At 43.9% G+C, this 12,928-nt stretch overlaps 1 protein-coding gene across 1 annotated transcript; it reads right to left on the bottom strand.

Annotated features, from left to right (window-relative positions):
* Nucleotides 1–7,408: 7,408 nt before the first annotated feature.
* Nucleotides 7,409–12,865, bottom strand: RWDD2A (RWD domain containing 2A). Its single transcript, XM_004011130.5, has 2 exons — nucleotides 11,562–12,865; nucleotides 7,409–10,513 (listed from the first exon to the last, which is right to left on the bottom strand). Exons 1-2 carry the CDS (start codon nucleotides 11,760–11,762, stop codon nucleotides 9,836–9,838), a joined length of 879 nt encoding a protein of 292 aa, XP_004011179.1. The 5' UTR covers nucleotides 11,763–12,865; the 3' UTR covers nucleotides 7,409–9,835.
* Nucleotides 12,866–12,928: the final 63 nt, after the last annotated feature.

Raw genomic sequence — 12,928 nt, 5'->3', positions numbered from 1 at the left:
TTTCTACTTTCTCATTATTCGTGTATAGGAATGCAAGGGATTTCTGTGTGTTGATTTTATATCCTGCAACTTTACTATATTCATTGATGAGCTCTAGTAATTTTCTGGTGGAGTCTTTAGGGTTTTCCATGTAGAGGATCATGTCATCTGCAAACAGTGAGAGTTTTACTTCTTCTTTTCCAATTTGGATTCCTTTTATTTCTTTTTCTGCTCTGATTGCTGTGGCCAAAACTTCCAGAACTATGTTGAATAGTAGCGGTGAAAGTGGACACCCTTGTCTTGTTCCTGACTTTAGGGAAATGCTTTCAATTTTTCACCATTGAGGATAATGTTTGCTGTGGGTTTGTCATAGATAGCTTTTATTATGTTGAGGTATGTTCCTTCTATTCCTGCTTTCTGGAGAGTTTTTATCATAAATGGATGTTGAATTTTGTCAAAGGCCTTCTCTGCATCTATTGAGATAATCATATGGCTTTTATTTTTCAATTTGTTAATGTGGTGAATTACATTGATTGATTTGCGGATTTTGAAGAATCCTTGCATCCCTGGGGTAAAGCCCACTTGGTCATGGTGTATGATCTTTTTAATGTGTTGTTGGATTCTGATTGCTAGAATTTTGTTGAGGATTTTTGCATCTATGTTCATCAGAGATATTGGCCTGTAGTTTTCTTTTTTTGTGACATCTTTGTCAGGTTTTGGTATTAGGGTGATGGTGGCCTCATAGAATGAGTTTGGAAGTTTACCTTCCTCTGCAATTTCTGGAAGAGTTTGAGTAGGATAGGTGTTAGCTCTTCTCGAAATTTTTGGTAGAATTCAGCTGTGAAGCCATCTGGACCTGGGCTTTTGTTTGCTGGAAGATTTCTGATTACAGTATCCCGTGTACTTTTTCCCTAGTGATTGTACCAGTTTACATTCCCCCCAGCAGTGCACAAAGGTTTCCTTTTCTGCACATTCTCACCAACATTTTTTATTTCTTGTCTTTTTGATGATAGCTGTTCTAATGTGTTATCTCATTGTGGTTTTCATTTGCGTTTCCCTGATGATTAGTGATGCTGAGCATCTTTTCATGTACGTGTTAGCCATCTGCATATCTTCTTTGGAAAACTGTATTCAAATACTCTGCCCATTTTGAAATCATATTTTATTTTATTTTTTGCTAATGAATTGAGTTCTTTATATATTTTGAATATTAGCCCCTTATCAGATATGTAATTTGCAAATATTTTCTCTCAGTAGGTTGCCTTTACATTTTGTTGATGGCTTTCTTTGCTGTTAAGAGCTTTTTAGTTTGATATAGTCCCACTTGTTATTTTTATTTTTGTTGACTATGCTTTTGGTACCAAACACAAATATCATTGTCAGAACTGATGTTAAAGAGCTTATCACCTATTTTCTTCTAGTTTATGGACTTTAGGTCCTTCATTCAAGTCTTTAATCCATTTTGAGTTAATTTTTGTGTATAGCATAAGATAGTGGTCTAGTAATTTTTCTTTTGCATCTGACTGTCCAGTTTTCCTAATAGCATCTGTTGGGTAGACTGTCCTTTTGCCATTGTATATTCTTAGCTTCTTTGTCATAAATGATCATATACATGTGGATTTCTGGGCTCTCTTATTCTGTTCCATTGGTCTATGTGCCTGTTTTTACGCCAGTACCACACTGTTTATCTCTTCATCTATCTAGTCGTTTGTCTGTGTCAGATCTTAGTTGCAGCACACAGGATCTTCATTGTATCGTGCAGGATATTTTGTTGCCGCACATGGACTCTCTGCTTGTAGCTTGTGAGCTTTGGTAGCTGTGGTATGCGGGTTCTCTAGTTGTGGTTCTCAGGCTCAGAGCACGTGGGCTTCAGTGGTTGTGGCATGTAGGCTGTCTAATTGTGGCACACGGGATCAGTAGGTGTGGTGCACAGACTTAGTTGCTCTGAGGTATGTGGGATCTTAGTTTCCTGATCAAGGATCAGACCTGCATCCCCTGCATTGCAGTGTGGATTCTTAGCTCCTGGACCCCCAGGGAATTCCCCATACTGTTTTGATCACTGTAGCTTTGTAGTATACTTTGAAATCAGGGAGTGTGATGTCTCCAGTTTTGTTCTCTCAAGAGTGCTTTGGTTATTCAGTCTTTTATCATGCTCTACAAGTTTGAGGATTGTTTGCTCTATATCTCTGAAAAATGTCATTGTAATTTTGATAGGAATTGATTCTGTAGATTGCTTTAAGTAATATGGACATTTTAATTTTTTTTCCTAATGGACATATAATATCTTTACACTTATTTATGTCATCTTCAGTTTCTTTCATCAGTGTCTTATAGTTTTCAGTGTACAGGTCTTTTACTTCATTGGTTAAATTTATTGCTAGGTATTTTATTCTTTTTGGTACAATTATATGTGGGATTGTTTTCTTGATTCTTCTGAAAATTCATTATTAGTGTATAGAAATACAACAGAATTTGTGTACTGATTTTGTACCCTGAAACTTTATTTCTTTATTCTAAAATTATTTTGTAGGGTCTCTAGGGTTTTCTATATTTAATATCATGTTATTTGCATATCAGAAAAGGTGATGGCACCCCACTCCAGTACTCTTGCCTGGAAAATCCCCTGGACGGAAGAGCCTGGTGGGCTGCAGTCCATGGGGTCACAAAGAGTCGGACATGACTGAGCGACTTCCCTTTTCACTTTTCACTTTCATGCATTGGAGAAGGAAATGGCAACCCACTCCAGTGTTCTTGCCTGGAGAATCCCAGGGACAGGGGAGCCTGGTGGGCTGCCGTCTGTGGGGTCGCACGGAGTTGGACACGACTGAAGTGACTTAGCAGCAGCATCTGCATATAGAGACAGTTTTACTTTTTACTTTCCAATTTGGATGTCTTTTATTTCTTTTTCTTGCCTAACTGGAAAGTGAAGTCAAGTGGGCCTTAGAAAGCATCACTACAAACAAAGCTAGTGGAGGTGATAGAATTCTAGTTGAGCTGTTTCAAATCCTGAAAGATGATGCTGTGAAAGTGCTGCACTCAATATGCCAGCCAATTTGGAAAATTCAGCAGTGGCCACAGGACTGGAAAAGGTCAGTTTTCATTCTAATTCCAAAGAAAGACAATGCCAAAGAATGCTCAAACTACTGCACAATTGCACTTATCTCCATGCTAGTAAAGTAATGCTCAAAATTCTCTAAGCCAGGCTTCAGCAGTATGTGAACCGTGAACTCCCTGATGTTGAAGCTGGTTTTAGAAAAGGCAGAGGAACCAGAGATCAAATTGCCCATATCCGCTGGATCATTGAAAAAGCAAGAGAGTTCCAGAAAAACATCTATTTCTGCTTTATTGACTATACCAAAGCCTTTGACTGTGTGGATCACAATAAACTGTGGAAAATTCTGAAAGAGATGGGAATACCAGACCACCTAACCTGCCTCTTGAGAAATCTGTATGCAGGTCAGGAAGCAACAGTTAGAACTGGACATGGAACAACAGACTGGTTCCAAATAGGAAAAGGAGTACATCAAGGCTGTATATTGTCACCTTGCTTATTTAACTTCTATGCAGAGTACATCATGAGAAATGCTGGACTGGAAGAAACACAAGCTGGAATCAAAATTGCTGGGAGAAATATCAATAACCTCAGATATGCAGATGACACCACCCTTATGGCAGAAAGTGAAGAGCTAATAAGCCTCTTGATGAAAGTGAAAGAGGAGAGTGAAAAAGTTGGCTTAAAGCTCAACATTCGGAAAACGAAGATCATGGCATCTGGTTCCATCACTTCATGGGAAATAGATGGGGAAACAGTAGAAACAGTGTCAGACTTTATTTTTTTGGGCTCCAAAATTACTGCAGATGGTGATTGTAGCCATGAAATTAAAAGACGCTTACTCCTTGGAAGAAAAGTTATGACCAACCTAGATAGCATATTCTAAAGCAGAGACATTACTTTGCCGACTAAGGTCCATCTAGTCAAGGCTATGGTTTTTCCTGTGGTCATGTATGGATGTGAGAGTTGGACTGTGAAGAAGGCTGAGCACCGAAGAATGGATGCTTTTGAACTGTGGTGTTGGAGAAGACTCTTGAAAGTCCCTTGGAGTGCAAGGAGATCCAACCAGTCCATTCTGAAGGAGATCAGCCCTGGGATTTCTTTGGAAGGAATGATGCTAAAGCTGAAACTCCAGTACTTTGGCCACCTCATGTGAAGAGTTGACTCATTGGAAAAGACTCTGATGCTGGGAGGGATTGGGGGCAGGAGGAGAAGGGGACGACAGAGGATGAGATGGCTGGATGGCATCACGGACTTGTTGTACTTGAGTCTGAGTGAACTCCAGGAGATGGTGATGAACAGGGAGGCCTGGCGTGCTGCGATTCATGGGATCGCAAAGAGTCGGACACGACTGAGTGACTGAACTGAACTGAGGACTTCCAATACTTTGTTGAAGAAAAATGACAAAAGTGGGCATCCTTGTCTTGTTACTGATCTTAAAGGAAAAGCTTTCAGATTTTCCCCATTGAGTATAAATGATGTTAGCTGTGGGCTTGTCATTTACGCCTTTATTATATTGAGATATGTTTCCTTGATACCCACTTTGTTGAGAGTTTTTCATAGATATTGAATTTTGTAAAATGCCTTTCCTGCATCTATTTGAAATGATCGTTTGATTTTATATCCTTCAGTTGGTAATATGACTGTATCAGATTGATTGACATTCTGATGTTGAACCATCCTTGCATCCCTGGAATAAATCCTGCTTGATCATTGCATATGATCCTTTTAATGCTTTGTTGAATCTAATTTGCTAATATATTATTGAGGAGATGAAAAGCATTTTAATGACTCTTCTCTATAAGCTGGGAATTGCTGTAGTTAAAATGAGCTCTTTATTTCAATAGAGACATCAGAATCTTGAGGATACTAGATGCTTAAAAGCAGCACTTCACAGCAAATAACAAGTGGAGACAGAGTGTACTAATCAGGACAGTGTAATAAGAATAGTTTGGCCTACAGAAATCTCTGGTGGTCACCAGTAAATCACAGGCTCCCAGAGCCAGAAATGATGCTGAAGAAATTGAACAACTAGGACAGCACAGGTCTTGATCTAGAGAAACGGGTGCTGGTGCATACAAGTGATACGTCTACAGTAATGTGTATCAGCTGAACATCAAGTTGGGTGCTAAGTTGCCTCAGTCGTGCCCGACTCTTTGGTGACCCTATGGACTTAGCCCTCCAGCCTCCTCTGTCCATGGATTTTCCAGGCAAGAATACTGGAGTGGGTTGCCATGCCCTCCTCCAGGGGATCTTTCCAACCCAGGGATTGAACCCACATTTCCTGCACTGGCAGGCAGGTTCTTTACCACCAATGTCACCTGTGAAGCCCAGTTGAATGTTAAATTGGCTTTGGCCAAAAAATGGGGGCAGCCCACATAAGCGATACGTATAACAACAGCAGCAGAAAACCCAGATCAGAGCCACCAAGACAGTGTCAAGGCCCTCACTAAAGCTACATGCAAAGACATGAATGAAACACCTCTACGGTGAACAACTCTGTAATCTCATAAATATGTTTCCAAAATCTACCTTTGAGGCTCCATTTACTAGGATAACAATGCATTACAGAAAGACAGATGTGATTAGTCACTTCAGTCATGTCCAACTCTTTGTGACCCCATGAACTGTAGCCCACCAGGCTTCCCGGTCTATGGGATTTTTGTGGCAAGAATACTGGAGTGGGTTGCCATTTCCATCTCCAGGAGACCTTCCCAAACCAGGGATCAAACCCGTGTCTCCTCCATCTCCTACACTGCAGGTGGATTCTTTAGCACTGAGCCACCAGGGAAGCCCTAACCACTAGGCATTTTGGAAATTATCTGGCAACAGCTCTGAAACCAGGATGGTTGGTCTGTGGGATAAAGCATATGCTATATGAATGAACCCATTATCTAGTTATTTTCACAGTGAAGAGTTAGAATTGATTTCATCATCTAAGGCAATAACCCCACACTGGATCCATGATGCATCAGTTCAGTTCAGTTGCTCAGTCCTGTCTGACTCTTCATGGTCCCATGGACTGCAGCACACCAGGCCTCCCTGTCCATCACCAACTCCCGGAGTTTACTCAAACTCATGTCCATTGAGTTAGTGATGCCATCCAGCCATCTCATCCTCTGTCCTCCCCTTCTCCTCCTGCCTTCAATCTTTCCATGATGCATAGAATAAGAGTTATTCTGGCTGGAGTACCAAATGATTCACCAAGATAAATCCTACTATCAAAAGCTTTAAAAGAAATATGGGTGTGATTCTTATCATGTCTGGACTTAAATGATGTTTGGCATGTGCAAGAGACAGACAGGGCTTTAAGAATGACAGCATTATGTTCATTCATCAGATTGTGATTCTAACTGTAGCTATTGTCAAACTGGTTCTCTTTCTTAGAGCAAATCAGTAGGTAGGTATTAATTCGGCCAGCACATTTTTTGTTTTGTCTTTATTCCAGTAAGGAGAGGACACCTGTAGTGGCAGTTTATGATAACATTGAAGATTGTCTTAACTTTCCATTACCTTTCTGTGTGCCATTATATAATTGTTGATACTAGACCTTGATCATCTCACTATCACACAGGGCATCATGCTGGACTAATACATTGATGATATATGCTCATAAGACCTGGAGCACAGGTGTCATGAGCTTCTCTGGATACCTGCTACAATACATCTGGCTGGACAGTGGAAGATAAATCCCATGAAAGCACAAGAGCCTGCCACCTCAGCCAGCTTTGTGGTGGTCCGGTTTCCTGGTGTATGTTGGAATATTCCGGCCATAGTGAAGAGAAAATCACATGCTCTATTTCACCTACAACTAAGGACCCTCAGTGTTTGGTGGCTTTCTTTGAATTTTATGTGCAGTGCTGCAGCCCATTTATGGGTTGATCCGAATGCTTCTAGATTTAACTGGGCTCAGGAAAAAAAGGCCTCTCCAGCTAAATCAGGTTGCAGTGAAACGTGGTTTTACCATGTGGACCCTATGAGGGAGATCCAATGGGCTGAGAATTTTGAGCAAATTAGGATTTTATATAAAATCAGGATTTTTGAGCAAACCACACTCCCTTCAGAAAATACCTATTCTTTCAACTTAGTACTGGGCCACTTGAAGTAAAAGAAAGAAAATTGTCCTGCTCAAGAGTGTTATATGAAGGCCTCAGATAGGCTGCTGCAAAGCCTGCTCAAGTTCTCGGAAGGATAGCTTGTAAGCAGCCATACAGAAACTCAAGTTCACAGGCAACGTATTTCTGCTTTAATACAGCAATGTTTTTGAAGTCCTTGTGTTGTGTCAGCTCATCAGACCCATTCTCCTGTTATGCGAGTATCCTCTGTCCTTAGCCTAACAAAACAGACCAGCAAGGAATGAAAAGCAGGGAGCATACGTGAAGAAAAACGGATTTAATTTAGTAAGCGTTAAGACACAAGCATGTATAATGAGCATTCTTTCCAAATGAACATTTTAAACATATATGTATACAGTATCAGGATTCCTGGATTATAAGCAACAGAGGCTGATTCTGACTCCAGAAAAAAAGGGGGCAGATGTTAGGTGTTAATAGGTCACAGGAGGCTTTGGTCAACTGAGCATTCCATAGGCCAGGAAGGAGGGTGGCATTAGGGATTCTAGCAGCAAGAGTTCAAAACCATCTCTCCAGGAGACTGCCAGCTGGATTCCAGTCACTCCTCCCAGAGAAGGGGAGCTTCCTCATGGACATGAACTTGGGCAAACTCTGAGGGATGGTAAGGGACAGGGATCCTGGCACGCTGCAGTCCATGGGGTTGTGAAGAGTTGGACATGACTCGGTGACTGAACAATATTAGTGCTTCTGATAGGGGAAAAAAAAAAAAAAAAAAAAACATTGCCACATGCTTCTATTTGACATGTCAAAGTAGGTCCTGAAAAACTATCATCAGAAATAGCTCCAGGAGCAGTAAAGTGTTCAAAAACCAGAATTTATTCCCTTCATTTGAGTTATGTAAGATTTTTGTTTCATATTCTTTAAACTTACCTTTCTGTGACTACTTTAGCTCATTTAATCATAGGAAACACTGAGTGGCTTAGACACGTATTAGATGAATGGCACCTATTGCTGTCTCAGTTCAAAGGGGAAAAAGTTAGCAGTTAACATCTGTTTAGGGCCTGAACCCTGTCAACACTGATTATGCTTCTTGATGGCTCTGGGGAGATGACATGGGAAGCTGACTCCTGTGTGTGTTGTTTTCAGTCCTGGTAAAGACTGAGGAATGAGTCTTCGGCAATGTCAGTCCTACTTCTTCCCTTCGTACACAGGGAAAATGAGTCCCAGCCATGTGCAAAGCCACGATTAAAATACGAATGGGCAAGCTGGATGAGCAGGCAAGGCAGGCCCACGACAAGAGTCTTGGTGTGAGTGTCTGAGTTGCGCCCTGAAAGGAAACTTTTCTCTGATGAGCTGAGTAGAGCTCAGGCAGGACAGCGTGGACCCCATCCCCAGGCCTCATAGTCAGGAGAGTCAGCTTAGTGTAGGGTCTGCTCTCTGTCACGTCCTGGCTCTGCCCGAGGACATGTGTCTACATCCTAGACACAGAGGAAAACCAGACACTGGAATGGACTGTTTCATCAAAGATTCTATACACACCGCCAGCACACGCAGCAATTTTGGCATCTAACAGCATCCCGAGATGGGGAGTGAGGCATTCCGTCCATGTCACTGAATCTCAGCCCCCAACTCTGGGGACTGAGGGGTATCCTTATAGTGGATACATCCTTAGGGGACCAGGGTATCAGTGGAGTGCCTGTGACCCAGCAGGAGAATGGAATGCTCCCTGGGAAAGGGCAGTAGTAAAGAAGAGACCAAGGCCAGGCAACCAGAGAAAGCTGAGTAGAGAGACCTTGGGAATGTCCTTCACCACAGGTGAGACTCCCAGAAATTCCTGGCCAGGGGGTAGATGAATGTAATAAAAAGGTTCGGTAAGAGCTGCTTAAACAGGGGCTATTATCATTAAAATAAACTCATTTTAACGAAGGCTGGTGAAGACTGCGGAGCTTGAAATTTTCAGAAGAGATGGTGGTGACATCACTTTTGTCCTCTAGGAAGGTGACGGTGCAGGGCCATCCACACTGGTCCTTCCCAATGCCCTTGCCCCACAGAACGATGCAAACTGGCACAGGGAAGAAGACCCAAGTGCACAATCTGTGGGACACTGTGTGGGCAAGAAACCGTATTTGGTTCTGTGGAGACGAACCCAGCAAGAATACGGGTACATGATCCTTAGTATTATGAATCAATCGACGTAAACAGCACAGGGCACAGCGTCACCACCCTTAGCATTTGCTTTTACTAAAAGGAAAAACCCCACATAGAAGAGTTTAAGTTAAAGTAAGAAACGTGTAAACACGTGTTCTTAGTTCCTATTTTCAACTTGACTGAGAAAAATGTGTGGCGTCCCCTGCCTGCTAGCACCAGGAAAAGGAGAAATGTTAACATTTATGAGTTCATAGCTGCAGTTTGACCACTGCCATTCAGCTGGGCTTTGAAAACTCTTTTTTTAATCAAATTAGCTTCACTGGTTAGACTGACTGGTTTTTATTAGTGTACCATGAACTAGTTTTCAATTAACGCAAGAACATAGAGGTAACATCACCATCACAGTTATAAAGTTAAAAGGCTTATGTGTTTGTTTCAATACCAGGGAAAAATACTGGAGCTAGGTTTCCCCACTGACGATGCTAACCAGCTACTAGTCCTTTTATTTTGCTTTTATTAATAGAAATATACCTTTGTGAGCTTAGTTATGTAGGCCTCTTCATAGAGGCCTCTTCATAGCTTCCTAGGAGTCAGAACTTTTGCTTTCAATACCAAATAATATCTGGAAAACATGCTCACTTTTGTGTTTTTTGAGGAATTCCAAGAACTGGCCCAGATTCATGTGATAGTCATTCCTCAAGCCGTAGTCACCGTGGGCCTCAAGGAGTAATTCTTCAAAAGAATGGAAAAGGCGCAGGTCTTGCCCATCTCCTTCTGTTTCGATACTCTCCGCATGCTTACAGGAAATGTGTTTCCAGTTGGGGTACCTGATTGTGTGCCAGAATTCCTCACAGTGCTCTTTGAAGCCCTCCACACAGATTATCCCTGGCTTTCCTGTCATGCAAAATCCTGTCACGTCCAGCCTCTTCCCGACCTCCAGGATCTTTTTGCGGAGGTCCTGCTGATAGATATGGTGACTGTAGATCCACATGCGGAGGAAGGTGTTCTTGACTGGCTTTGCTTGTGTCGATGGTTCGTCCACGAGCTTTCTGTTCAGGAAGTAGGAGGCACTGTTGTCTTGTAACCACTGGATGGCCGCACACACACAGAGCTCCCCTGGATCAAAAGTCCCGATGTACGAAGTGAGGCCTTTGTTGAGAAGCAGCTGCTGCTGTCTGTCAAGTTCTGGTGACCGTGCAAACATCTGCAGCGCTACATAGGGGTAGCTGTGAGGCATGGTTACTTGCAAGTCAATTTTCACCTCAAAATGAAAAGCAAATATATTTAAGTACCGTGAAATCACATAAGCTAGTTTATCAATGGCCACTGCATGATTCTGATCAAGGTATCAACAATAGTTACTGCTTCTGTTACATGTCAGCTGTGTGCCAGACACTGCACAACTTCACAAACACAATTTTACACACAGACACAAACTCCTTCCAATGATGCATTCATTCCTTCCAATATTCATCAAACACCGAGCACGTGTCAGGTACCCTATGCTGAAAAAATTGTTTCAAGATATTTCTTCTTCACAAGAAGCTAGACCTTAGTTCTGTCCTTCATGAAGTGTAGAGCCTAGTGAAGGGGGCAGACATTAAACAAATCATTACACGCAGCAAGTATTTCATTGTAAAGGCGAGAAGCATGGCCATGAAAGAGCAGAGGGATCCACTGAAATGTGTCACCAGGGGGGCTACCTGAGGTCTGGGGAGCCAGGGAGTCTCGCCTGAAGGAATGGTGACCCAAGGCTGAGTAAGTAAATAACAGGGGTTCTCAAATGCCTGGACCACTTGTTACATGGGTGATGCTAACCCTGCTGGAGATAAACAGATCAGAAAATGAAGGTCAATTCATTTTCAGAATTTAGATTTTCTACCTGTATTTGCTTTCAGGGTCATGGTGCCACCAAAGAAACAGTCATTCACTCCTTAAAAACAGTGCTGCCAAAAAGACAACATTGAGATCTGGGGAAGTCATAACGTATGTACCAGACAGTCCATACTACAGTAGCAGGACTCGTTCAACTGGACGAGTGACAGAAAAATGGCACCATAAGACTGCAAGGTGTGTTTAATAAAAACACCGGGCCTATTGCTTTAAAAGGTGAGCATATGTGTGTAAAAGTCAAGATCTTTATTGAGACAACTAACATCCCATATCTTCCTTTCAAACACGTAAAGGAAATATGCATCTGGAATATTCTCTATCTGCTTCTTGGAGAGGAAGCTCAGGCTCCAAGTGTTTTCAATAAAACCTGGGAACCTGGCAACATGGCAACAAGGAAAACAACTCAAGGCACCTACCTTGGGCTCCTCGATCTGCAGGGTGATCACAAATTCGATTTTTGGTGGCAGCGCCTCCCTTATGCCGTCCAAGTATCTCTTTATGTTCGTCAGGGCATTGACATCTTCAAGTTTTACTTCTCCTTGGTTAGGAAACATAGAAAACAGCATTTCCATCTCCAGCAGCTGAAGCTGAAGGCATTCCTTCATTGAAGCCGACATGCTGACTCGAAATCAACCTGCCAGGAAAACCGGAAAGGCCCAGGGACACTGGGGTTGTCAACGTCGGCGGTGTCCAGGGAAATTTCCCGCAGTTCCCTTTCCGTGGTAGCCGCTCTGCAGGAGCGGTATTACGCACCGAGAGCTATGTGCACAAAGCAGGACACTTACACTCTTCCGCTTTATTTCCTGACCCCCAAATCTAGCAGACGCATATCCCAAGATGCGTCGTTAAAATTCAGATTCTCTCTCCGTGCCCCCCTCCCCCCCAACCCCGGTCCGATCTGGGTCCAGGTAATCTGGATTTTCAACAAGTGTTCAGAGTTATCCCGTTGCAGATGGCTGGCAAGCACCACTTGCGGACACTGCAAGCTTGAATTCTGGGAAGGGCGAGGGGCCCAGCTTCCAAATCCCACCCAGGTGCGGGGCTTGGGCGGCGGTGTCCGTAGCGACCAGAGAGGCCCGCAGTATCGTCGAGGCAAGGATTAGGATCCCCGGGCTCCGGGGGTCTTCTGGGCCCCGCCGCGTTCCACGCCAGCTGCAGCCCCCGCGGCCTCTGTGCCACAGAGCCCTACCCGGTGGGCTTTTCGCCTCACCCCGGACCAGGACGGCAAATGAGTCCCGATGATTTGGATCCACCTGGTTTCTGCCCTCAAGGGTTCTGGCTTAATGAGAGGGGTCTTCCCGGTAAATAAAATGGCGTTTTATGCGAGCTGGCGGGGAGGGGAGGAGCGGCTCGAGAAAGCTTCCCAGAAGAAAACGTTTGGGAGATGAACCTCGCGAGTAGAGAAGGGGGGCGCGGGGAGCCGAGTGGCGCTCACTGGGGCTGGGATCACCTTGTTAGAGGCCCCGTTTCGGGGCTGGTACCCCCTCCCCACTCAGGACCACTCGGAACCCCGGCTTCCCAGGAACGTGGGCCTGCCACCCTCTGAGACCCGAATTTGGAGTCAGGGGCTGCGTTTTTTTTTGCCGGTCGCAGCGCTCTGAGGGCCCGCGACCCTCAGCCCCAACCCCCGGACAACCGCGGGGGCCTCACCCTTCCGGGTCATTCAAAGGGAAACAGCCCCAAACCCTCTGTCAACCTCGCTAAGCGGATCCGCAGCTCCGCAGGCGCGAGCCGCGCGTGACGGGCACGGAGGCGGGGCGGGGCCCGCAGGCCGCCCCCCGTG

This window comes from Ovis aries, chromosome 8, assembly GCF_016772045.2.
Source record: "Ovis aries strain OAR_USU_Benz2616 breed Rambouillet chromosome 8, ARS-UI_Ramb_v3.0, whole genome shotgun sequence".
Classification (NCBI taxonomy): domain Eukaryota; kingdom Metazoa; phylum Chordata; class Mammalia; order Artiodactyla; family Bovidae; genus Ovis; species Ovis aries.
Note: the sequence above shows the minus strand (reverse complement) of the source record. Positions and strands in the feature narration are given on the sequence as shown.

What these genes read in the sequence shown, in the direction of transcription:
- RWDD2A (XM_004011130.5), bottom strand. Translation starts at nt 11,762, where the DNA reads ATGTCGGCTTCAATGAAGGAATGCCTTCAGCTTCAGCTGCTGGAGATG. An exon ending in TGCAGATCGAGGAGCCCAAG is followed by an intron (nt 10,514 to 11,561) that starts GTAGGTGCCTTG and finishes TTTCATTTTGAG; the next exon opens with GTGAAAATTGACTTGCAAGT.